Genomic DNA, 27,015 nt, shown 5'->3' on the forward strand with positions numbered 1-27,015 from the left:
GTCACTGAAGCAAGCAAGCCTCATGTTCGCTTCAAGCTGCCTGGCTGCCGGCCGCCATCTTGGCTGGCAGTTAATTTGCATATCGCCCTGATTAGCCAATGGGAAGGGTAGTGGAGGTACGGCTAATTACCATGTTTCTCTTTTATTAGATACGATAACTACAGCAATTTTCTTTGGACTGGCATTTGCCTGTTACAACTTTTTCCATCCATTTAGATTTGAACCTTTCTGTATTACATACTTCAGACATGTTTCTTATAAATAGCTTACAGATAGTTTTAAAAATCTAGTCTAAAACTATTTGTCTTTTAATTTAGTCCATGCAAATTTAGTGTATTTACTGATATTTGGATTTATTTTTACCATCTTATGTTTTTTCTTTGTACCACCTGTTTTACTTCTCTCTTTCTTATTATTTTCATATTTAATTTCCCCCCTCCAATATTTTGAAAGCTAGGTTTTCTACATCTCTGATTTTTATGGCTCCTCTAGAAATTTTAATATGCTTATTATATTAAAACTTAAAGTCAACTAGTATCCTTATTAACAATATAGGCATTTTAGAACACCTTTATTACATTCATCCCTCCCAATTTATTTGCAATTATTTTGCATTGTAGTTTTCAATTTTTTTAATTCATTATTTTTTAGTTTTACTTATTGTTGACAGTATTATAGATGCCTCCCATTCCTCCTCCTTTCCGTCTCTCTACCCAGCCCCTGCTCTAACCCAGGCCTTCTCCACACTATTGTTTGTGCCCATGGGCTATGCATATATACATACATCTTTTTAGTTTATCTTTTCCTCTTTCCTCCACCCCCTTCTCTCTGAAATCTGTCAGTCTGTTTCATGCATCCATGCCTCTGCACCTATTTTGTTGGTCAGTTTACTTTGTTCATTAGATTCCATATATAAGTGAGGGCATGTGATATTTGTCTTTCTTTAACTGGCTTATTTTGCTTAGTATAATAATCTCCAGGTCCATCCATGCTGTCACAAACTGTAATAGATCCTTCATTTTTACAGCCACATAGTATTCCATTGTGTAAATGTACCACAGCTTTTTAATCCACTCATCTACTGATGGGCACTTGAGCTGTTTCCAGATTTTAGCTATTGTAAATAACACAACCCCATAAACCATTTCTATTGTGCTATATACCATCACTATTTCTTTAGATTTACACATATGTCTTGTATGAGCTTATTATTTTCCTTTTATCTATTTACCTTCTGGGATGATTTTCTGTATTTTAAAGTATATCCTTTATAATTTTATTTGCCTTTTAGTGGCAACTCTTTCAGTGTTTGTGAATCAAAACATGACTTTCTTTTTTGCCTTAGCTTTTGAAAGATATTTTATTAAGCATACATATATAATTTGATAATTATTTTCTCTCAACATACTTAAAATAGTATTTAATGGTCTTCTGGACCATTATTGCCACGGAGAAGTCAATTGTTTCTCTACCATCGATCTTTAGTTGGTCTATCTTCTCTTTGTCTTTGGCATTCTGTAGTTTCACTGATATGTCTGGGGGTGAATATATCTGTATTTATCTTGCTTTGGATAGATTGACTTTGTGAACCTAAAGACTGGTCTTTCACCAGTTTTGACATATTTTCAGTGATTATCTATTTAAATATTGCTTTTGTCTCATCCTCTCATTTTACCCTCTCCATTTGGAATTCTAAAATACTAGATCCTCTCCCTCAATTTTAAATGTCTCTCAACCTCTTTTTTCTTTATCATCCTAGGCTGATTTTAAATAATTTCTTCAGGTCTATTTTCCAGTTTACTAATTTCTTTCCTTTAACAATGTCTGTCTAACTGTTTAATACATCCATTAAGTTTTTAATTTTATTTTTATTATTTTTAATATTTTTCATGCTTGAAATTCTATTTTATCCTAATATGACTGATCTTTTTATAGTCTCTTGCTTCTTATTCATATTTTAAATGTGTTAAAATTTTTATTTAAATATATTACACAACTTATTTTATATCCTGTTTGATAGATTCAATACCTGAAGACTCTGTGGATCAAATTTGGCTGTCCAAAGATTTTGCTGGTGTTTGCTCTGGGTGCTTTCTTTCATCCCTATTTGTGTGTGTGTGTGTGTGTGTGTGTGTGTGTGTGTGTGTGTGTGTGGTTTTAAGTGACTGCATATCCCTTGGAACTCTAGCTGTGGGAAGTCTGTGGCCCGAGTTAAAGGGGTCTTTCCCCAGAGAGAACTTGTACACACTTTTGCAGATGCCTAAGAACTTCCAACAACTTTAAGCTAAATACTATTCTTGAGGTTTTCTGAACCAGGAAGTATTTTGATTTTAAGTTATAAATCCAAGGGAAGGATTCATAGAGGACAATTTTTTTCTATCTTCCCAGCAGAAGACTGAGAGGGTGAGGATGGGAGTATCTCTAATTCATCTTTATACTGAGATCATTGGCCTATGGAGTCCCAGCTTCATGGGAGCTGTGTGTGTGTGTGTGTGTGTGTGTGTGTGTAGGGAGGGAGGATATGTTGTTACACTCTTTATCTTGGGCAAGCCTTGGGCTTTGTATTCTGTTCCTGTACTCTATGAAATTGAGAAAACAATCTTGAAGTCACTAGATTTTTCAAATAAAACAGACTCAGGCTTTCTCTAGGTTCCTACTTTCCCTTAATTATTGGTCTCTATATTAGTTTCCTTGGGCTGTGATAACAAAGTACCATAAGCTGGATCACCTAAAAACCCAGAAATGTGTTCTCTCACAGTTCCGGAGGCTAGAAGTCTAAAATCAGGTATTGGCCATGCTCCCTCCAAAACTTCGAGGGAAGAAACCTTCCTTAAAAGAAGGCTCCTTCTTTCAGCTTCTGGTGGCCTCAGGCATTCCTTGACTTGTGGCAACATAACTCCATTCTCTGCCTCCATCTTCTCATGGTCATCTTCCCTGTGTGTCTCTCATAAAGACCCTGTAATGTTGGATTAGGGTCCACCCTAAATCACTATGACCTCACCTTAAGCTAATTACATCTGCAAAGACCCTGTTTCCAAATAAGATCATATTCACAGGTACAAGGGGTTAGAACTTCAGCATATTTTTGAGGGGATGCAATTCCACCCATAACATTGTCTAACAATTTCTTAATTCCTTGCCAGCTCTCAAATGCTTTCTTATATATCCTAGCACTTTCATAGCCATCAATTATGTAATCATTATGAATTCTACACAACATCAGCTCTTATTTCCCACTCTTCTCATTCTGCTTGGCCATAGTAGCTCTTTTCCTTCTCGCACTAAGTTGTGGACTTAGAAATCATAAGTTTAAAAAAAAACATATTAGAAATGATTGCAAGATAAGAATAAGGCTTTAAATGGAAACTCAGCAGACACGATAATGAATAAAGTAGAAGGTAATTGCTGCAAGGACATTGTAATACCTTTTTTTTTTTTGGATGTTATAAGGGCTTTTATCTCTAGATCACTGTGGTATAACTATCTAGTCTTTCAAATCATAAAAACCTGGGGTTGAACTCTTTCTCCACATCTTATAAATTGTATGACCTTGAGATGATATGTAAGCTCTTAATTTCACAATTTCCTCATCTGAAAAAAAAGGAATATTACAATAGTAGCTACTTTTTAGGGTGTTTTATAGATGGATGGCATAAGCAAAGTGCCTAGCACAATCGCTGGCACAGAGCGGGTACTGAATAATTGTGCAAATGACACTATTTCTGTGTTCCAGATGGGTAAGGACCTTGAATAGTGGCCTCTGACTAAATGAGGTGAGAAAAGAAATGTTTCTCATTTTCACACACAATCCTGTGGGGTAATTGATGGGAAATCCTAGAAGAGGAAAGGGAGGTTCCGAGATATTAACTTATAAAACATAAAAGAAAAACACTGACAACCACACAAAATGTGAACATCTATTTTAGAGATGCTCAGCAGTTCCGTGTTCTTTACAAAGGGAACTAGAATTCAAATGAACTAGCCCCACCTCTGTTCTCAGCTCTGCCAGCCAACAAGTTGCTGGGTCCCTGCTTTAAAAGCCACCTTTCCTTCAACTCTGATGACACTTCATCTCCGTAAAGTAGGAGGGAAGAGATGAAGGAAAAACCAGCCAGGCAACATTTTGCACTGTATTTTACACCCTGAACACGAAACCACCAAAGATTTTGAACAAGTATTTGAAAGGCTTACCCAGGCCCATGCTCGGAACAGCTTTATAACCTAGGCAAGGGGAAGCCAGAAATCTCCCATCACTCTGTGATAGACTCACAGACGTGTTGGAAGCAGAGTTCACAAATCTAATTCCTTTCTCCGTTCCAGATATTTTTACCCAGAGAGCATAAGTGACTAGAGGCTAACCTGCTCGCTCAGGCAATTCCTGGCAGCAACTCCTAGTGAAAAAGATTATGTTTGGGGGCAAGCATTTATCCAGGAGCGGCGCTGAAATGAGATGGTTAGGACGCAGGTGACGGATAAATGACCAGTGTAGGGACAGCTTTAAAAATGAGGTGGTTATGCAGGCACTGCCCTCTATGAATATATTAGCTCCCCAATAAGCCTGTGCATTTGACTGCCTCCAAAGCACTGTCTCAGGTTCAGAGAATACAGTTGTCAGAAAGTGTTTTCTGAGCTCTTCTTCAGAGAAGCTGCTCCTGCTGCCAGTCCTCAAAGCCCTAGTGTTCAGTCTGGGGAACAAGTCCAGCTCACACAGCACCTGTCAGGCCACTGCAGGTGATGTGAGATGCTCATTGGAGGTGCCCAGTCTCCCCTCAGGGCAAGGTGGAGGATGTGCGGGACCAGCAGACTGTCCAGTGGGTGGGAGGGCTAAGGGGGTCAGAGTTGACAGGAAGGTATGTCCAAGCTGAAGTCCCTGAGTAGGAACTGAATATTAGAAACTGGAGATACCAGGCACAGAGAGACACTAAGGCCAAAGGTGTGAGAGTGGATCACCGGTAGGAGCCAGCCAGGCATCGGTGCAGTGTGCATGGAGGGCTGACAGTGGGTGCATGGATGTGTCAGGCTGCTTAAAGATCCCCATGGAGAGGACAGTGGGGACCACTGAAGGGACCAGCCACAGCTTGAATGTTGGGTTTTTCATAGGATCACAACCTAGATAGAGGCATGGGCTTCCCCCTAGGACGAGGTCCTTTGTGGTATCCATCATCCCATTCTTGCCAACCACCAGGGGACCTGTGCATGCCACCAGACATGGGGAGGGGTTCATTTTGGAATTATCTTTTTGCCAGAAGCCAGTTCCAGCATGTCAGCAGGGTTGATTCATCTGGAGTGGCAAGGGCATTTCCCCAAACCTGAAAAGGATGATTGCTTGCTGCCAGACAGCTCAGGGCATCTCAATCTACATGTTATTGCCTCCTACTGGTCAAACACCTGAACAGCCAAAGGCAATTCCCCAATCTGACAATGGATTCTGTACCTGTATATCTCCACCTTGCCTTAAGACAAATTATGATAATAAATAGCAAGGGGTCCTGAGACAAGGAGAACTTGGTTTTCTTTAGCTAAGTCTTCTCTGACTCCCTATAATGCCTTTCAAAACTATGTTTCATCTCTGGACTTTTATTTAATTTATGCACAGCACCTTCTCCAGATTGCTGAACCCTTCTTGATGCCGGATTAAGACCCCCGGCATCTTTTCATGGGCCCAGGGAAAGGGGCAGAGCCTAGGAAATGTTCCTCTAGGATGAGAAACTAAATGGTGTCTATTGAGGATTCACACCATGCAGTGATGGCTGTGAAGGGCCCAAAGCTTTGAGGTGGGATTGGGGCCACCTCCAGAAAATGGTATGAGGCATGAACGGGTCTGAGGGTCTGACCAGCATGGAATGTTTTGCTGTTTATATTCCATGAGTTTATTTCCCTGTAGCTCTCTCTTGACAAAGTCTTTAGGACTTTAAGGGCCACTGTGGAGGAGACAGAGAATATCAGAATGAGATCCCAAGGGGAGGTAACTCTGAGGGTCAATCTTGTTCATCCAGCCCTTGGTGCCTGCACCTGGAGCACAACTTTGCTCGCTCCGGAGAAGCATATGTTTGGTTTTAACAAAGAGGTTGTTTCCTTGAGTTGGGAGCTCAACTCTTCCATGTCCCCACCCCCAACCATGCAGTCTCTGAAGTTTCTTCCTGAAAATTCTGTAGGTGCCATCCTGTGTCACTACCTCATCCCAATCAGTGCTGATTGCATACAGATGGACCAAGCTTAGTGAATGCTCACTCCGGAGGAGCATATGTTTGGTTTTAACAAAGAGGTTGTTCCCTTGAGTTGGGAGCTCAACTCTTCCATGTCCCCATCCCCAACCATGCAGTCTCTGAAGTCATTTTCTTCCTGAAAATTCTGTAGATGCCATCCTGTGTCACTACCTCATCCCAATTAGTGCTGATTGCATACAGATGGACCAAGCTTAGTGAATGGACATTCAGAATCTGTACATGACCCTCAACCTTGAGCCCCATTTCTCCACCCCCTAGACCAGTGGTTCTCAACCTTCCTAATGCCGAGACACTTTAATACAGTTCCTCATGTTGTGGTGACCCCCAACCATAAAATTATTTTCGTTGCTACTTCATAACTGTAATTTTGCTACTGTTATGAATCATAATGTAAATATCTGATATGCAGGATGTATTTTCATTGTTACAAATTGAACATAACACTCTTTGGGGAGCTGAGCCAAGCCCTATGGGTGAGAATCCCTGCTCACCCTGATCCCGAGCTCGACGTTCTCGCCTCCATAGACTTCCATGCCTTCATCCAGTAAGCCAATCTCCTGGAAGTACTGGCGGTCCACAATGAAGCATCCAATGAGGGCTGGGCTCCTGCAGAGGTGAGGGGAGGTGGGCCAGGTTAGCAGAGGGGCTGTCTCATGGTGCTGCCAGGGGAGTGAGAGCAGTGGTACCTTCCCACCAAGAGGAGCTGGTCCTTTTCCTTCCTTTGCTGCCAAAGCTGGTGCAGAGCTGGTTCTCTGAGCGGCCCTCATAGGTCTACCCTCACCAGCTGCCCCAGGGAGGCTGTTTCAGCAGGGCTTCAGCAGCCAGCTCCTGTCCTGGGACCAGACATCAGTCCCCCTGGTGCTTGCATTTGTGTGAGCCCACAGAAGTGGTGCTCAGCCTGCCAGTCTGGGTGGAACGTCTGTATCTATAGTTGCCCTGGCCCCTGAACTTTGAACTGCACAGCCAGTCTCTGTTTCTACCTGGGCGCCCTGCCAACTTTCTCACCCTTCCCCAACTTGGGTTCTGCATGCCAACCTTGGTCCACTTAGAAAAGTTAGCTGGGGCGTTGGCTAGCATGGTAAATAATTTGGATTTTATCTATAGACAAAGGAGGGTCCATGAGAAACTTTAAGCAGACAGTGGTATGAGCAGATCTGTGTTTTTAAAGATCTGTGTTTTAATCCTCGAGCAGCCGAGGGGAGTCAGATTGTAGGAGATTGGGTGGAAATTAGGAATCCAATTAGGAAGCCTGTTGCTATATCCAGGTAGCCCTGGAAATGATGAGGACCTGGACCAAGAGTGGAGATAGGGATTGTCTAAAGACATATTTTACTATAAAATCAGCAGAACTTTGAAATAGATGAACTATGAAGGTAAGAGCGAGGGGGGACTCTGGATGGCAGCTGGCTTTCTGGCTTGGGTGATGGGGGGTGGGGCCACACATCAAAATTGGGTACAGAGAAGAAGCTGGCTTCAGAAGCAAGAAGTATTCCTTGCTGGGAACACTGATCTAAGGTGCCTGTGGGGCCCTGTGGGGAGATATCCAACAGGTAGGCCTGAGATAGGACACCTGGTCTGGAATTCAGCATGGGTCTTAGGCTGGAGCCACACATCCACAGTTAGTAGGTCCAGCAGCTGGAAGGCCTTTCCTTGGTGAGCATGAGCGTGGGGCTGACCGGCTGTGTGGACACCCAGCACGGAACTTTACCAGGAGTGACCCACGTTAGGTGAATCAGCATGCGGGTGGGTGGGCTGCTTCTCTGCTGGGAGCAATGACTCTGCATTGTTCCACTGCACACAGCTACCATTTCTAGTCCTTGTGTAGCAACCTATCAGCTGGTGGCTGAAGGATTTGGAGGGGAAGAGAAAAAAAAGGAGAAATGAAGACTCTTCAGCGATAAGAAAACTGGTAATCACATGCAAATAGACCCATCTTTGAAAGTGGAAACTCATCCACGTGGGGAAACAGCTATTCTGCGGGCTATGTCTTTGGAGAGTACTGATGCCAGAAGCTGCTCAGGCAGAGACTGGTGCTGGGGGGTCCCTGTCCCTCCTCCTTTCAATCACAGCATTTTATTCTGAATGGCTTCACCTTCCCTAGATCGCAGGTACCTACTACGGTGGTCAGTTCACCTCAACCACTTCTCCTAAGCAGAGTGAATTCCTGCTCTGGTGGGAGACGCTTGACCCTGGCCTTTGGAAGTGAGTGCCTTGGAAAAAATCCCCATTATGGCTGTTCCTCTGAGAGAAGTTCCCTAGCCTCTTTGAGCCTCTGATTCCACATCTATGAAATAGAATCCACTATATAACCTCACAGAATGAAATTAAGTATTGAAATCCTCTGGGACATAATTGGTACTCAAAAGATCATTTTAAAAGAGGCACTTGCCCATTACAAAAGCCCAGAGAATCCCCTCTGTAAATCATGGTGACTTAAGACATAAGCCAAGCAGGCGGGCAGAGTGGGTACTCAGCCTTTCCCTCAGCATCCTGCAGTGCTGAACTGAGCTGGCACTGCTGGACATACAGGACGGAACCTTCCCCACCTGGCCAGACCCAGTCAAGGAAAGAGCACAGGCCACCTCAGGCAGTCCGTTACTTATTAACCAGCGAGGGTAGTAAGTGGGCTCAGTCAGCCTGAAAGTTGTGTTAATTTATACCTTGTCTCATTCCCCCCAAATTAGAAATAGCTTACAAGAAAAATGTAAAATACATGGAAAATAAAATAGATAAGTGTCTGAAAAGATAAAAAATCCACAATGAAGTTGGGGGCTAGTTAGAATGCATGTGCAGCATTAGGTCCTTCTTCAAGTGGATCCACAAAGTAGACTCTAAGCTTTCTGGTGGCTGAGGTGAACATGAGCATACCTGGTCTTAGAAATAAGATTTATGGGTCCCATGTGGAAATAGTGTTACTAATTCCTCAGGGATAGCAAGGCTTTCTTTGACTGGCAGTGAAGTTGAAAGAAATCTCTGATGTCAGTCTTCTTTAAGAGGTCAGTCACTTCAGGACACAGTGAAAAACGTCTCAAAGACACCCCTGCAGAACGCAGCAGAAGATACCTCTGGGCTCTTCCTGCAGCTTATGCCGTGTGTGGACAAAGCACCAAAGTACAGCCCGTGGAAACGGACCCAGGTGGGCATGATACATTTATATAACCCACAACTTTCTGCGGAGCTGTCTTTATCTAGGGATAAAACCAGGGATGTTTTCTCCATTAATATACTTTCTCTCAGCCAAGGTCTTGCTAACAAGCAGGGGAAGGAAAATTTGAGAGTGAGATGCTATTCTTTGTGAAGGACCCAGAATGTGGGTTTACGAAGACCAGGCTGAAGCAACTAACGTCAGTGCAGGCGTCTGTAAGAATGCTTGTTACATGGTGGTTATTTCCCTCCAAAGATCAACAGACCTGGGCAGAATTCAGCCATCCCAGGCCTGAGCTCAGGATGGGTGACTAGGTGGATGACAAATAGGCATGGGATCTAGCTGACCTGGGTTTGGATCCTGGGTCCTGGCTCCACTGGCCAGAGCCTTTGGCAGGGCCATTCTCCTTCGTCACTTTGCTCTCCTCATCTTGTGAACCAGGGATGACACAATAGCTGTCACCAGGTTGATGAGGAGCAAATAAGACCATGTGTGTAAAAGGTCCTTGCACACAGGGACCTCCAAACAAATATTGAACAACACAAAATTGTGCAGGGGCCTAACAGGTAGTCGAGATAAGCACAGGAGAGCCAGGTGGAGTTCTCTTCCATCCTGTTTTAAATATGAATACAGTGTGTGTTTTTTCTTCTGGCAAGGAAGATGTGATCTTAGATAATAATTACCCACTCTCAATTACACTTTTCGCAATCTTCCTTCCTCATGTAATACAAAGTGACATCGAGTTTCTAATCTCTTTCATTCCAGGGACTGTCCCCTAGGCCACCTTCTGGTGTGTCTGTGCGTTTAACAGGCAGCCCTTTGCAGGGAGCACAAAGGCGCCTGATCTGTGATTAACCAGACAGAAACAAGGGCTTGTGGGGGCGGCTGTTTCAGGAATCCTGATCCATAAAACAGGCTGCACATGGGAATCATTCGGGGGTCTATGAAGGTAGCAGCAAAGGCCGAAAGAGTTTGGGACCTTTGAAATGCAGTTTGAAGCTCCTTTCGTCTGAGTCCTAAAGGATAAGCTCAAACATCAGCAAGGCCTACGCGGTGCTGTGAGGTCTGGTCCTGCCTCTTCTTCCCTCCAGCCTCGTGGCCTCAGGCTGTTCCCTTTGAACCTTCTCCGTGCCCAGGAACTCACTCTGCTCCTTCACATACGGATGCCTCCGGCCTAAGCCTGCGATCTCCTACTTGCCCTTAGAAACAAGTGCAGATGCTACACTCTCGGCAAAGGATTCTCCCTACTTTCCTTGCGGTTTCCACCAGCATGGTGGAATAATTTGTTATTCCAATTATTGTGTCTGTCTCTACTCGACTTCAGGATTTTGCTTGCAGGGATTGACTCTTAATCACTCTGGATCCCAAGCACCCAGCGTAGATAGTAGTTGGCTCCCAGCAGGTGCCCCACAGTGATGTGTTGGAATGAGTAACTGTGAGCCTCTGAATGAATCTGGGAGCCATGGCTCTTTGAAAAGAGATCACAGAGCTGGTGAGCAGTGAGTGACTGGAGGTCACTTGTAATTCCTTTCCACCACCGCTCACCTCACCCCACCCATCATCCCATGGTGGGACTGGAGTTTGGGGAGTAAGGGTTGTGCTGGGAGGGGAGCTCTTGCCCTGGAGGACGAGGCAGAGAGATCACAGGTAAGGATGCTATACCTGATCGGGGCCGTGGAGTTCTCCAGCTTCCACCAGGCCTTGGGGGGGTTTAGGTAGCGGCACCACAGCTCCCAGTCAAAGCCCTGGGCGGCCAATGGGTACTCTTCTATCTCAAAGTTGTCATATTTGATGTTGTCAAACGATGGTGAGATGATCCGCTTCCGGTTCTCCTTTATGCGGGTGAGTACGGGTTCAGCCCTGAGCAGGAGGGAGGGAGAGAGGGGTTACTGTCTCCAAGGTGAAGGGACACCAGATTGACGACTCCTAAAGCTCCCTCCCCTGTGGAAAGAGGAAAAGACACCTGGACATCTCCTCCAGGGGAGCGCTGCTCTCCTCCTGGGCAGGGGCCCTAACAGCCTCCCAACCCCCATACTTCTGGGCTGGCAAGAGGCCCAGCCACTCTTTAGCACCTTCTGGGCTGAGCTGAGAGATTCTTAGTGCCTTACATCTGTGTGTCTGCTTGCTTTCATTTTTTTTTCACTAGAAAAAAAAAATCAAGACTTAAAGAAAGAAGAAACAGATCTGAGGTTCCCTGGGAAGCTTTCAACACGGGCTTTGATTTTGCTCAAATTTAGCACATTAACTAGGAAACAGGCAGATGAGGATGGCAGAGACAGGGGTGAGAACAAACTTACTTCATGCTGCCTGGGTCCTTCCACCTGTGCCCTCCCAACCCCCACCCCACCCCACATGTTCGCCTCTGCCCAAGGAGAGGTGGCAGGTCTGGCTTCCAGGGAGCCAGAGGCCCTTATGGGCACCAGGCAAGTAAAGTGTTTGCAGAGAGTAATGATAAGCTTCTCATTAATAATGAATTGTTGCGTAATTGTTTATTTAGATCAGCTTGAAATAGTAAGTGTCCCTCTCCTCTCCTGGCTATAAATCCAACGAAAATGCCTTTTAAATAGTCACAAATGGCAAGCAGGGACTTCAACTATGAAAAACGGCCGCACTGCAATCTTAATTTGGCCTGTTATGTAAAAGTCTGCCCAAACCCAGGCATGCTGCGTGCACACCGGCTGCTCCTTCCTGCTAAATGGCACTCTTCACCCCACTCCAGAGAGGCAGGGTGGCACCTGGAGTCTGGGAGGAGAGCAGACCCAGCGCCATCAGGCATAGTGGTCAGGAGGGGGGTTCCCTCAGCCATTCCCGTGCCTGGTCCTCCCATGCCCAGGCTCTCTGCAAAGTCACACACAGTGGGCCACAGACACCCTCTGGCCTGGAGGGATGTCGGTATCAAGTGCCCCACCCTGCTCGGATGACACTATTGAAGGCTTGTGTGTGTTCTCTTCCCCCTCACAGCAGCGGTGGCCAGAGCAATAAAGGTTTCCTAAGACCTAGTTTCACCAGGAGGGAGAATCTGCCATATTGAGCTACCACTGGCCTGGCCTTTGAGGAACCGAGGGCACTGGTGACATCAAACCACCTTAGCTCCCTCTGCCCACTAGGCCTTGGCTCGTTGGTGTGGTTGGGCTTCTGTCTCATGTCTGGTCCAGCTCTCACTTTCTTGGGAGTTGCAGCCCAGTCCCTAGCCAGGCTGGCACTCTCTGCTTTGCCCATAGCATTTACCCTTCTGCCAGAGGACCACGCCAGCCAGAGTCAAGCCTCATGTCACTGTATCCTTTAGACACTGTGTGTTGACCCTATTGACCCCTGACGCTCCCCCACCCTGAAGGGCCAGCCCTTGCCTAGTCACTCACATACCCATATCTCACCTGTTCCCAGAATTCTCTGCTTATCCCCACATGACTGAGATCCCAGCATGCTTTGCACCCATCTGAGTCGAAGCTCCTGGACCACCCTCCTCTCCTGATGGGCACTTACCAGCCCACATTGAACTCCACATGGGCATCGAAGAGTGCCACTACAGGGGCAGTGGCCGCCCTCCAGCCGCTGACCCGGGAGCGGATGAGGCCCTCCTGCTTGCTGTGGCGCACGACTTTGATGAAGCCCGGCTTCTGGCCATTCACCTTGTCCACGTACTCTGTCAGCTTCTCCTTCAGCTCCTCTGTGAGGGAGAAAACGTATTGTTAGCATAATGGGAACGATCAAAACATCCCCTTTTCGTGGAGAAATGACCCCCAGAGAGAGGCTAGGGTCCATTCCCCTCCCCGGTCTTCCTTGGTGTTCCCCAGGATGGCCAGTGCAGCTCATGTTTGAAGGGAAAAACAGAGGTGAAAATAGCATTTATAGAGCCCAGCAACTTGCATAGGATCACATGCCTACACACATTAACAATTTAATCTTTACAACGAGCCCACGGGAAAATGAGATTCAGAAGGGTTTATGAACTTCTCCAATGTCATGTAGTGCGTGAGGGGCAGTGTGCTTTTAAGCTGGGTCTAATGATGGCAAAAACCACATTCTTCTCACCAGCTCCTTCATCACAGTGCCCTCCACAGTCCTCCCCCAATCCCGAGGGAACGCTGCATCTTCGGAGCCGGCAGCCCAGGACCCACTCCTGCCGGGTCTCCATCTCTCCGGGACGTGCGTGACCAGGAGCTGTGCCCTGTGAGTAGCTGCATTGGTTTGCTGCCTGCTGTTGGTGGGCCTGGCTACACACTGAGTCCCCTGCTTCTTCATAACTGTAAGTGGGGCCTGAGCAACCCAGCAGGGCCCCTCGCCCCTCCACTGGGGAGAGCACAGCAGCCACATCCACATTAGTGCAGGCAACAGCCTATGAGGGCGCCGTCCCCCCAAATGATGACCTGAGTGGGCCACATTCTCCCACCTGTGACCACAGGACCTGCCCAGAACTTGAGTCTCACTCTTTTCCTATGTTCTCAGTACCTGTCTCTCAATCACCCTTCCTCCCATCTTCTCAGCCAGGCCCTGGACAGACCCACCGGGGCTGAGCCCCCTCCTTATCAGAGAATGAATGGTAGGAGCTCCGTGTCCCTTGGTGCCCAGTCTGGGCCCCGCCATGTAAGCAGCCTACTAGGCGTGAGAAAAGGGCACGAAGCAGCTGGCACAGTGCCAGGTGCATGGTAGGTGTGCTCCACAGCAGCAGAGTGTAGTAGAAGGACAGTGGTTAGAGTCAACAGCACCGCATTGTACGTCTGCTTTACTAAACCCACTCTGGATGTCCATGAGGAAGTTTGGATGGGATTTTGCATATGGGAAGGACATGAACTTGGGGTGACTATAGGGTGAACTGTTATGGGTTGAATTGTGTCCCCCAAAGAAGATATGCTGAAGTCTAACCCCCTGTACCTCAGAATATGACCTCATTTGGAATTAGAGTCTTTGCAGATTTAACCAAGTTAAGATAAAGGCATTAGGCCCTAATTCAATATGATAGATGATGGATACGGAGTTAGGCATGCACAGAAGGAAGACCGGTGAGGAGACATAGAGAAGATGCCATCTGCCAGCCAAGGAACACCTGAGCTCACAAGGCGCTAGGAGAGAAGCCTGGAACAGACCCTTCCCTTCCACCTTCAGAGGGAGCGTGGCCCTGCCTACGCCTCTAGTTTGTACTCTAGGACTGAGAGACAATAGATTTCTGTGTTCAAAGCCACCCAGTTTGTGGTGCTTTGTACTTTGTAGTCCTAGAAAACTACGTTGTTATGAGGATTAAATGTAATCGATGTGTGAAAAATGCATAACACACAGTAAATGCTAAAAAAAAGTTAGCTCTCGCCTTCCTTCCTCACAGTTTCCATCACTGGGAGTTGTAAGGGACAGAGATACGTCTCTGGTTGACAAGGCCTTCTTCATAATCTCTGATCCAGGACCATCTCTTCCTCTGCCCTGACCCCAGGCTAGAAGTCTGCAAGCAACAAGGCCATGGTGGCCAAGCAGAAGATATGAATGCGTGCAAGGGCCTCATGCCAGGAGGACAATGAGGCATGATGGTCACTGCCAGAATGGTAAGCCCTCCTACAGACATTGACTTCAAATCCTTTTACACATGAAACTGCCCAAACCAAAGGCTGGAAGGATGGTACCCCTGCTTGAGTTACCATTGCAGAGGTGAGGAAACTGGGCATCCAAGGCAGAAATGCTGAGAGGGAGGCCGGAGCCTCTGGTCCTGGACAGCTTCTAACCTGCTCTGTGACCTTGAGCAAGTTCCTATGAATCCCAAGACCTCAGAGTTAGTTGGACAGGATATTAAGTTAGTTTTGAACCAATTACCCATCAAAGGTGTGAACCCCTCTGTCTATCCTGATGAGCGATTCTCCAGTCCCTCCAGTGACAGGGTCATTCCTCACAGGGCTACTCCGACTATGACATGTTCTTTTTTCTTTTGCCCTCAAGTACCAGGGTCTCTCAACCTTCCACTCACTGGCCCAAGCCTTATTGTGTGGCCAGAGAGGGCAGACCAAGCCCTCTTCCATAAGACAAGCATTTCGAGTTGAAGACCACCCTTCAGTTCTTGCTGAGGATTTCTCTAGGTCAAATATCTTTAGTTCCTCCTCATATTTCCTCATATATCATGAGTTCAAGTCCTTATGCCATCTTGAACTTCCCTCTAAATATGTTAGTTTTTCTCTAACATCTTTATGCACCTAGAAATTTGCCTAATACTTCTGGAGTAAATTGGGCTTTAGAGAATAGAGGGAACTAATCACCTCTCTTATTCTAGAATCTATGCCCCTACTCTTGTAGTTTAAGGTCACATTACCTTTGCCTACTTTGGACTCAAAGTGAGTTTACTGGAAACAAAGACCTACAGGTTCTCTCCACATGGTGCTGCTAAGTGAAGCCTCCTCATCCCATCTCTTCATGCGGGGGTGGGTGCATGTATTCATGCTTGTGTTTGTGTGTGCACATGCATGTGCTGAACCAAAACATAGGATCGTATGTTTACTTCTATTTAATTCATTTTTTTAAAAGATTGATATTGTTTATCCAAAGTCAAAATGTTTCCCTGCCTGATTCTGTTATCCAATGTCTGCCATCTAGCCCTTCAAGTTTTCCAGCTTCTAAAAGTGATGAGCCCATGCACTTAATTCTCATTCAAGTCATTTTTTTTTAAAACAGTGTGACCCTGGCCCAGATCTAGGGCCAGTGGGGGCTGTCAGACATTCTCATTCCAGCCCAGAGAAAATTCAGTTGACTTTTGGGCTGCCACCAACACGCTGTATAGCTCACTTTAGCTGATTTAAAAATGACCCCGTGACCTCGGATTGAACAGCTGACAGGGAGGCCCGGGGATGCCACTGTCGCACAAATGTCAGGAAGTTGGCCACAGAGCAGCATAACTCAGTGTGCCCCATGCTTACAGGTCTTCATGTATGGTTGACTGGAGACCTCTTAAAACGCTGTGTCATCACTTCAAAGTCCACCCCTCATATGTCCTTTTTGGGAATGTTAAATAGAGAGCTCATAAAACCTGATATTTGACAGTGAGGTGGCGAGTGTATGGCACTTGGAGTGAGAACTGGGGTAGTAACTCGCTCCACAGGTGAGAGTCGCTGCCTGTGGGGACCACTTCTATGGTGTTGATGGGACAGGGCACTGGATGACTGCCCCCAAATGACCCCCCACAAACCCCACCTCTCTGAATTCACAGCCGTGTGCAGCTGCCTCACACACTGACTCTGGGCTGGCCGTGTGACAACAGGGTGCAGCAGGAGGGACCTCCTGCCAGTCCCAGGCCTTGGGAGGCCTGCGGCTTCTGCTTTCCTTCTCTGGCTGCCCTAAGTGAGGAAGCCGGAGACAGGTCCTTGTGGATGAGAGGCCCAGAGAGGCCCCAGCCATTCAGGCTACCCCACTGAGGCCCCAGACGTGTGAGTGAGGCCACCTTGGATCCTTTGGCCACGGGCTGACTGTGAACACAGGGAACTCGGCTGACACCTCATAGAGCAGAAAGGAACTGCCCCTACCACAGAATCACGGCTCCAGCCCTTATTGCAGAATTATGAGCCAATGAATGGTTGCTGTTTTAAGCCATTAGCTTCTGGGGTGGTTTGTTATACACAAAGGCTATCAAAACAGGACCTATTGTTCTGGTATGATGCTGGGGTTAAAATAAGATTGTGAACTCCTGAGGCACAGGAAATGAATTCAGACACAGAAGAGCCAGCTAAGAAGGTGGCAGCAAGAGATGAAAAGGCTTTCTTTCTCATAGCAGCTGCTTGCCCCTTTGTACCTCTGAGCTCTGTTAACAGTGAACTAGAATAAAAGTTTCTGGTGCATCAGCTAGAGAAAAATCCTGTTCTCAGAGAGCTACACCCCAAATAGTGGCTGCTGATTAGAAGAGAGGATTCCCTTAGCTCTAACCAAACAACTGGTATACAATTTTTTTAAAAGGCCTATAATACCCTGGAAAACACTGGCTTAGTCTTTTCAAAACACCTTTACCTAATAAGGTTTTCATTTTTTCCTTCAATCTTTGTCAACTGCCAAAGTAAAAACTATTTCAAGAGTACTTCTGTATTTGTTAGAAAACTATTGTCCAAGATATTGCCTATTACATGTTCTACATCATGTATGATAAATACTTGGCTCAAAAAACATATAAAAAACTTTACTTAACTAAACTCAAACTCATAACCCATCATATTTACCTTTTTGCCAAGGCTGCCAGGGAGCTCAGAGACAAATATAATGACGAATCACAGGGTTCTATGAACATTTTTGCTTCTCTAACTTTGCTAAAGATTTGATTTTCAACGTGTAGCCTAAAAGCTACATTGTCTTTTACCTTTTTTTCTACATAAGCTACCTTTCATTATTTTTGAAATATCTATAAATAACTTTTAATAAAATGTCTTTGTAGAGCATGACAGGGGTATAATTGTGGAAAGAAAGGGAAGGCTGTATTTCATGTTTGTTTTAATGTGCTGAGGAAAGGGGAGGTAGGAAGTCTGTTCTCTGTGACTTTGCCAAATTTAGAATCAATGGCAGAGCTGTAGACAGCACCAGCTCTAACGAAGAAATACAATTTGCGCCCTGCATGGGGCCAGGTGTTACCCTGTTTCTGTTGCTCCTCCAGCCCTCTCCTGCTGTCCACAAATCCCTGTTCTGCTGACATCTGGATGACCTCTGTCAATCAGCATGCTCAGGAACACTATTCACCTCTTAGGACAGTGGTTCTCAACCTTGGCTGCACATTAGAATCACCTGGGAATCTTTTTAAAATCCTGATTTCTGGGCCTCATCCTCCGGAAATTCTGTTTCTTGTTACTAATATTGTGGTCCCAACCCCATAACAAAGAAACAGAATTTCCGGAGGATGAGGCCCAGAAATCAGGATTTAAAAAAGATTCCCAGGTGATTCTAATGTGCAGCCAAGGTTGAGAACCACCGTCTTATAAGAACTCTTGTGATTATATTGGTCCCACCTGGATAATCCAGGATACTCTCCCCATCTGAAGATCCTCAACTTAACTACACCAGGCCCAGAATCTGGATTTTAAAAAGATTTCCCAGGTAATTCTAATGTGCAGCCAAGGTTGAGAACCACTGTCTTAGGAGGTCACAGGCCACTCCATCGTCCCCATGAGGTGCCTCTCCCAGAGCCAGCTGAGTGTGGGCTGCTTGCCTGTTCCCCCTCCTTCAGACTTAGATGCCAAATAAAAATGCAAAATTCACCAGCCTGGTCAAACAGAGCCCTTTCTTCCCTCCCTATATATGTCCCCTGGACTGCTCCCATAAAAAGCAATTAGCTCCACGAAGTCACCCTAAAAGGAACAAACTGCAGGCTGAACAGGAGAAGTCTGGTACCAATGGCTGTTAAACTGATTTACTAGTAAACACCTAATGAGACAGCCTTTATCTCTTGCATAAAGGAAAAGGAATCAGGAAATTGATGCCCGATGGGGCTTTGCTCTTTGGAAGGCAGCTGCACAGGCCTCTTGTAAAACGGCCTACCCAGGCTTGCTATGGAGAACCAGGTTCAGCTCCTGTCCCTCCCTCACTACCCAGGTGATCATTTCCCAGGCTTGTTCCAGGTTTGGGGGAGGCAGGAGTGAAGAGAGAGGCCACCCATCATTCATTCATTCATTCAGCAAATACTGGGCATTCATTATGTATCAGTTACTGATCTAGCTGCTATGGCAATACTGTGAACAAGACAGTCCCTATGAAACATTAATTCTAATGGATGTTTAAAAGGTATGTGATGTACTCCACTGAGGGGGTGGGAGATGTCAGGGAGAGAGGGAGAAGGAAAGATGGAGGGAGGGGAAAAAGAGGGGGTGGAGAGAGGAAGAGGAAGAGGAAGAGGGGAGGAGGAAGAAAGGGGAAAGAGTAGGGGAAGGAACAGGGAGATTTCTTAAAAAGAAGATCAGAAACCGATTCAGTTCTTCCAGACAATGAGGCCTCTTTTTATTTTATTTATTTTTTGATTTTATTGATTTCAGAGAGAAAGGGAGAGGGAGATAGAAACATCAATGATAAGAGAGAACCATTGATCGGCTGCCTCCTGCATACCCCTACTAGGGATTGAGCCAGCAACCCGGCCATGTGCCCTGACTGGGAATCGAACTTGACCACTGAGCCACACTGGCCGGACAACACTGAGTCCTCTTAAATGACAGGCCTTCTGGGCCTGAGATGCAGTACTTGGTGCACAACTCGGGGGGGCGGGGGGTGCTACTAGGCATCGAGGCTGCTAAACACCCTAAGTGCATAGGACAGCTCTCCACAATAAAGAATTATCCAGCTCAAAATGTCAGTAGCACTGAGTTGGAGAAACCTTGCATAGCTCTTGCACTAGTCCCTCCTTATCCGCAGGGGATGCATTCTAAGACCCCCAAACCAACAGGCCGGGATGGACAGGTAGGATGTGGCCCTGCTTGTGTTATCATTGAGGAGATGAGGGAACTGGGCATCCGAGGCAGAATGCTGAGAGGGAGGCAGGAGAGCCCCAGGGGATGCCCGACACCGCAGATAGTACCAAACCCGATCTTTGGATCTGATGCCTTGGACCAGTGATGGAGAACCTATGAACTCATTTTTTTTGGTTGATTTTTCTTTGTTAAATGGCACTTAAATATATAAAATAAATATCAAAAATATAAGTCTTTGTTTTACTATGGTTGCAAATATCAAAAAATTTCTATATGTGACACGGCACCAGAGTTAAGTTAGGGTTTTCCAAAATGCTGACATGCCGAGCTCAAAAGGTTCACCATCACTGGTCTAGCTGGAAGTTTACTGAAGAACGTAGTATGTGGGAAATGTACCTGAAACAAATTCTATAATTCTGTCTGTTTGTGTATAATAAGTAGCTGTTTCCAAACCTTACAAGTTGGGCGATTTTTCATACTTTATATTTTGAGTGAGACTCTCCCAAACTATTTGAACTTCATACTTGACTCTCCCTTCCTGTTTAGGGTAACCTCCAGTTGCTGCAGAACTGCCTGGCAGTGTTAAATGGAGACACATAAGCCACACCCCACCGTCGGGGTCAAAAAGGGCTGCCTTCCTTCAGATTTTACCTTTGTTTTCTTCATGATGTTCGGCATTCACTGCTCACTGGAAACAAAAGAAACAGCTGACAACGTGCACCTACTCACCTCTTTTCTGAGAAACCATGGAGCGGTGAGGCCCACGGGCACTGCCAGCTCAGCCTGTGGTGGGCGCTGCTCTCCCGCCTCCCGCACCTGCAGCTCCCCGGGGCGGGGGTTGCTCCTCCTGCGCTCCTCCTCTTCAAAAGCCCAAAGTTCAGTCCTTTTCTACAGTAGCTTCTATAGCTCTGTTTATTGTATGAATAGTATTCCTTATGGCTGCCAACCTTACTTACCTTTAAGTCACTTCTGAAGTTTAACAGCCTTGTTTTATGCATTCCTCTCTAAGATCATTCCAGACAAGCTGTCAAGTCCTAGGCAGTTTACAAATGTCTCCCATGTAGTTTATTCTTCTGTCCAATATACCTAACAGCTGCACTGCTGTCTGACTCCTTTAATAGCTGCACTTCTTCAAAGTCAATTGATACTGAAGTAGATGTGAAATGGCCTTAAATTGTTCTCCTTACTCAGGACTTGGAGGGAGGAAAGCTCTACCCAGGAGCCCCACAGATGGCATATAAATATGGCTACCGGACCTAAGCATAGTGGCACACCTTCCAGGGAAGTCCAAGCATTAGTTCAGTCTTAGCAAGTTAGAGAAAGTCCCAGAATTACCACCTAGTAGACAGCCACCTGTCTCTAGGTCTACTCTTTTGTGTCATAGCCAGACATGGGTGACCACAAAAACCCACAAGAAATATGCACTCCTCACTTAGTGGTCTCCAAAGCCAGGCTCTCAACATCCACTAATACCCTCTTACCTGCTATAAAAATGAGTTATTTCCAAAAGATCCTGTATTCAACAACAAAATGGTCAGAACTGGTTTCTGAATGATATAAAAATGGCTAGTCAGAGATGTGTTTATTGGGTGCAAATCTCTCTCTCTCTCTCTCTCTCTCTCTCTCTCTCTCTCTCTTTCTCTTTCTCTCTCTCGGGTTAGGCTGCCAAATTCAGCTTCTTTTTGACTAGGAGGCTGATATGGAGCATTCACACAGAAGTTCCAACTTCTCTGGGATAAAATCCCTGAGCAATAAGATCAAGACGTGAGGGAAGAGGGCCTCGTTTGGGCAAGGGTTTCCCAGAGTGCTTGTTACTCGCCTTTGGGGTTCACAGTACAATCCTGCGGAGAAATCCATCCACTCTGGGCCCAGGACAAAAGGCTGCCGGAACCAATCTGAGTGTTCACAGGTCCAGCCGCACCCTTCGGCTCCAGGCAGGGCATTCTGAACGCTTACCCCCTCTTTGCTCCTGACACCCCCAGACTTGCCCAAGGTCACAGAGCTGGTAATCAGTCCCACCAGGAAGAGAATCCAATGCCCCTTCTCCCAGGGCCAGAGCTCCAGGCTCTCCATTTCACCGATGTCCACGGTGAGCAATTAAAAAAATGAAAATGAGAATAATGGACTAACAGAAATCAGTTGTCTTCATGGACTGAATGATCTTGGAAAAGAGCCAGCTTGCCTTTGTGCTCCTTGGGGCCGTGTAAGGAGGAAACTCCTATAAAGTAAAGGTGGGACTGAAGCTGCGAAATCACCTAAAGAGCATAAGCTATTCTGGCTACTCGGACGGTTTTCAGCAGGAATTCTGGGACTTACTTAGAATGCCGTGACAGGTGCATCCAGGCACAGTGGACCGTGCTGCAGCCCCAGCCCTTCCAACTCTGGGGGACTGGGCAGGTAAGTTCCCTCCACGGGAAATGCTGGCATCAGCATTTAACAGCAGGTTAATTCCAAGCTGAGAGCAAGCCCTCTTGGTGTCCCATGGGGATTCCAGGAAGCCCGGGCCCTCCTACCCCATGTGTTGGTGCTCGAGAAGGTCAGCTGCCATTGGCAGTTAAGCCAGGGGCCAACTGGAATTCTGATGCTAACTTATTTTGCGCAAGACTTGGAGAGTTCAGAGTGCTGCCTCGCTTAAGAATCTGATGATCCAAAAGCTCATGACTGAGCCCAAGAGTTTATCACCTGAGCCCCAAATTTCAAGATTCTGAGATTCCTAGAGTCTGTGATTCTCAGATAGTAACTCCCACGATCCTGAGATCCTGGTATTTGAAGCTTCTGTAAATGCCTGAGCTATAGCACCCCTCCCCCACCATTGTTGGCCTATCCTGTGGTCGGCAAACTGCGGCTCTCGAGCCACATGCGGCTCTTTGGCCCCTAGAGTGTGGCTCTTCCACAAAATACCACATGCAGGCGCGCATGTACAGTGCGATTGAAACTTCGTGGCCCATGCGCAGAAGTCGGTATTTTGTGGAAGAGCCACACTGAAGGGGCCAAAGAGCCGTATGTGGCTCGTGAGCCGCAGTTTGCCAAGCTGCAGTTTGCCGACCACTGGCCAAGGTCAGTGGTGCCACAGTGCTTCTGCACGAACTGTTCCCTCTGCCTGGGCCATCCTTCCTGCCTCATCTGACCTTGCACAGGTTCGGTGGGAGGCCTTCCTTCATCTGCAGCTTTCCAACTGGAGGAAAGGCTAAGGGTAGGGAGGGGCTTTTTCTCTTCTTGGAACACAGACGCAGGGTGCTAGGCGACCTGTAAGGAGCAGCATCAGTCTTCGGGTCTGAATCCTGCCGGCTCAGCCCTGAGCGCCCTCCCGGGAAGAGCTAAGGCTCCCTCAGGCTGGAAGTCAGCTCTGTACTTTTGCAAATCAGTGCTGCTCGGGCTGTGTGACCGGCGGCCTCAGGCTGGCTGATTCCTGACTCGGGGGACCCAGTGGGCTTCGCACACATACTAGTATTTACAGCCCAGCTCGCTGTGGTGCTTGTCAGATCAGGAGGTCCAATGCTCTTTTCCTCCAGCTCATAGAGCACCTCCAGGCAATCTATCCTCCGAGGGGAGGACCCGTGAAGGAGGGGGTGACAAGGCAGAACCCAAGTGCTCTGCTCTTAGCCCTCAGTTTTTCTTTCTTTATTGAAAGATGTCATGTAGAACAGAAGGAGCAGGGCTCAGGGGAGAGGAGGCCTCATTTGAATCCCCGGTGCAGCCATTTGGCAGCTGAGTGACTTTGGGCACGTGGTTTGACCTCTCGGACCTGTTTCCTCACCTTTGAGGGGGGAATAATGTTATCTGCCTCTTGGGGTTGCTGTAGGGAGATAATGCCTGGCATGTTGTCAGTGCTGAACAGTTGTCCTATTATTTGTTCATTCGTCTGAACTTCTTTGTTCCTTTCCTCCCTTTCAAAGGAAGGTACTAAGGCTGGGAGCAGGGACCCCTGCATCATTTGGGAAAGCTGGAGTGCAGTGAATTACCCTGGGATTTCTGTAGGCACAGAACCCCAAGGTGGCTCTCCTCAAGGGCCACTCAAAACCTGGCTACTCCATATTCAACCCTCAACCCCTTTCCCACCCCAACCTGTCAGCCACTGACTTCACCCCTTGCACAGGGTGGACATGGTGAACTCAGGCTCGAGAGGGAGGTGGCATGTTGTCTGGACATTTGCTCATTCAACAGATGTCACCGAGCCGGTCTCTGCACCAGCCACTGCGATAGATGGTGGGCTCAGCTCAGACAGCAAACCAGGTTCCTTTCCCCCTGGGAGCTCCAGACTAGTAGGTGGGACCGGGAATACATAGGTACATACTAGTAAATGGGTGCACCCTGTGATGTCAGGCAGGGAGCTTGTGCTACGTGGAAAAAGTGAGCAGTGAGGGGCAGACAGTGATGGGACAGGGGGCCTAGCAGCTGCGGTCTCTAAGCAGGGGTGACACTAACCACAGAGGGGCGGCAATGTCATTTATCCAATAGGCAGGAGGAGGCTGCTGGTGTTTGTGAAGCCAGAGTCATAGGTGTGGACCTCAGGAGACACCGTAGCAAAGGGTGAGGCACATGGTCTGGCCTAAGCAAGGAGCTGGGTTCAGGGAAAGGCCCCAGGATGCGATGTGAAATGAGGTATTTGTTCAGCCCGACAGGGCACATCCAGACAAACAGAGCAGGCAGCCCTTCTGGAAGGTAGGGTCAGCCCCAGGAGTCCTTCCATGGCCTCTAGGCCTGGAGATGCTTGGCTTTGGCCATGAAACTGAGCGGAGATGGGGCTGAGTGAAGGGAGGGTTAGCACAGTCCCTCCCTCCAAGGCAAACCTTTTCTCTTCATGTGTTCCCAGCACTCGGCAGGTGATCAGGGCTGGGATGTGGAGTAAGTGGGTGTTCCACCCTCAAGAAGCTCACAGTGTAGTGGGAGGAAATAATTAAACAGATCATTTCAGTGCATTGAGGTATGTGTGCAAAGTGGTTGTCACAAGGAGCTGTGACTCGTGCAGGATGGGGCAAGCTTTACAGGACAATGTTTCCGTTTGTCTCAATGGATGGATGTGGGAGCTTTGCTAGGAAGATAAAGGGGACGGAAAGGGGGTGTCCAGGTGGAACTGGGCATCTTCTCCACTCTGGCTGTAAGAAAGCTTTATTTGGAGTCCTCCCACCTAAAGGTCCCTTAGAGATGAGCTGAAATGTCAGGAAAGACTTTTGATCAATTTGTTAATGTAATAATGTACTTTGCAGCAGCAAAAGGAACTTCTCGATTCCAGAAACCCAAACAGTGAGGTTTTTGTTTTCCTTCCCCCTCCCCCCTCCAATAATATAAGTTATGAGTTCCTCACTCACTCCAGGCCTCAGTCAGGCCTGTTTGGGCCTCTAACAAGGGCTGGAGACCACTGTGAGTCAGCATGTTGGACGTGGACAGAGAGGACACAGGGAGGCTGGGCCTGGCCTCTGCCGGGACCAGTGAAGCCTTTGCTGACCACACCCCAACTTTGCCTGGCACGTGGTGGGTTCCTCACTCCCCCATGACCCCCGAGGTTGAAGCACCAGAACTGGTGCTCTCACCACGGATGCAACTCGTGGTCTCCCAGGTGCAAGGTGGGCCTGGCCCCCTCCCCTCAGCAGGACCTGACGTGGTCCCCAGTCTTTTGAAGAGAATCAGCACACAGAATGGGCCCTATAGCACCAGCCCGCAAAGGTCTCCAGCTTCAGAATCGGGGCTTTTTGTCATCTTTCTCAAATCAGCATAAATGTGGAGGACACCCACCCTCAGGTAAGATCCAGTCCCCGACAACCTGGGCTGGCAAGGTCCCGCAGTGAGAACCTCGGTGTCCATGGGGTCTCTATGCCTGGTTTACGATGCTGCCAGCCCAGAGAGCTACAGAGAAAGCCTGGTCATAGTGAAGCACTTGTGTGTGGCCAGAGTGGAGACGATGCCCCAGCGAAAGCAGAAAGGAGAGAAGGAGAAGAGGAACTTAGCCTGTCTGGTACCTACTCTGTGCTAGTTGCTTCAACCACATTATCTCACATAATCTTCACTACAGTCCCATGAGATGGACACACTGGGACCCATAAACTAGAAAGAAGGTGAGGAGGCAACGTCAGACCTCAGGGAGCTTCGGGTCTTCCTGCCAAGGCAAGAGACGGCCAATGTGTGTCAAGTGTAAGTGCTCACACACTTAGGGCAAGGGGAGGGGACCTGAAAAAGCAGCTTCTGAGAGGGTATCTTCCTACAGAGCAGAGGGAACAGGAACGACTCCAAAAACAGGAGAAGGAGGAGGGAGAGAGAAGGAGGGCAAGCTGATGTGAGGAGGAAACCAAACTCGGAGTGGAGAAACAAGACAAGGAGGAGGAGGAGAAGGTTCTGGAATACTGGGGAAACATGAGAGGAAAGCTAGCTCTTCTGTAGGCACAGCATGTCCACCATAACCCTGATGCAACTGTCAACCAACGAGAGAGACTCCCCAGCACTGGTGGGTATAAGGACAGCACTGTCACTGACTGCTAAGAGCCCACAGCCACGCGGGAGAGGCACCTCCTACCTGGGGTATGGCTGAGGCTTACCCAGCCATGACCGGCTATTTCCTGCTGTTGTTAACCCACCTGGGGCTGGACAACCCCACACAGAGAAAGAGGCACATCTGTAAGGGCTGGGCAGGACACTGAGACACTGGGATAGAGAAGTGGTGCTTCTGTTGCTTTTTCCCCACTCACTGTGAGAGAGCAAAGAACTGGCAGGACATCAGCTGGGTCTGCCAATGGTACTGAGAAGCAGTGCTTGGCTCTCCCGATTCTGGCCTGGAATCCCCAAAGGCTGGATCAAGAAGGGCAACATTTCTGTGAGGAGAGGAAGAGGGAGTTTGCTTAGAGATTAAGTGATGCCAGAGGAGAAATGCGCAAACTGGTTACTATGGAGAGCAGCAGGGATATCGGAGAAAGAATGTCTGTGTGGGAACGGACCATGAGTCAGGTGAGGAAACTATTGAGGTGGGATTTGAAAACAAACCTTTTCTCCTCAGAAGTTTGCAAACTGGTTACTATGGAGAGCAGCAGGGATAGCGGAGAAAGAATGTCTGCGTGGGTGGGATTTGAAAACAAACCTTTTCTCCTCAGAAGTTGACTTAGCAATATGGTCAGCATGGGTAATGAGCGAAGAGAACTCAAGGCTGGGGAGCAAGGCTCCTGCCTGGAACCACCTAACCCAAGGCTGGAAGTGTTTGGTGAAGCCCAAAGGGGAGAAAAACAGGTGAGAACTCTGGATCTCTAATCTGCTATGG

The 27,015-nt window shown here is 47.3% G+C and overlaps 1 protein-coding gene across 3 annotated transcripts in view; it reads right to left on the bottom strand.

Annotated features, from left to right (window-relative positions):
* The window catches only part of GALNT18 (polypeptide N-acetylgalactosaminyltransferase 18), a 301,670-nt gene that overhangs the window by 81,087 nt on the left and 193,568 nt on the right, over positions 1–27,015 (bottom strand). For all 3 annotated transcript variants that reach the window (XM_005873977.2, XM_014545884.1, XM_005873978.2), the window contains exons 4-6: positions 12,856–13,039; positions 11,035–11,232; positions 6,719–6,833 (exon numbers count right to left, since the gene is read on the bottom strand). In XM_005873977.2, the coding sequence (XP_005874039.1) occupies positions 6,719–6,833; positions 11,035–11,232; positions 12,856–13,039 (497 nt within the window). The remainder of the gene's footprint in view (positions 1–6,718; positions 6,834–11,034; positions 11,233–12,855; positions 13,040–27,015) is intronic.

The sequence above is a fragment of the Myotis brandtii genome, unplaced genomic scaffold (assembly GCF_000412655.1).
Source record: "Myotis brandtii unplaced genomic scaffold, ASM41265v1 scaffold422, whole genome shotgun sequence".
NCBI classification, from domain to species: domain Eukaryota; kingdom Metazoa; phylum Chordata; class Mammalia; order Chiroptera; family Vespertilionidae; genus Myotis; species Myotis brandtii.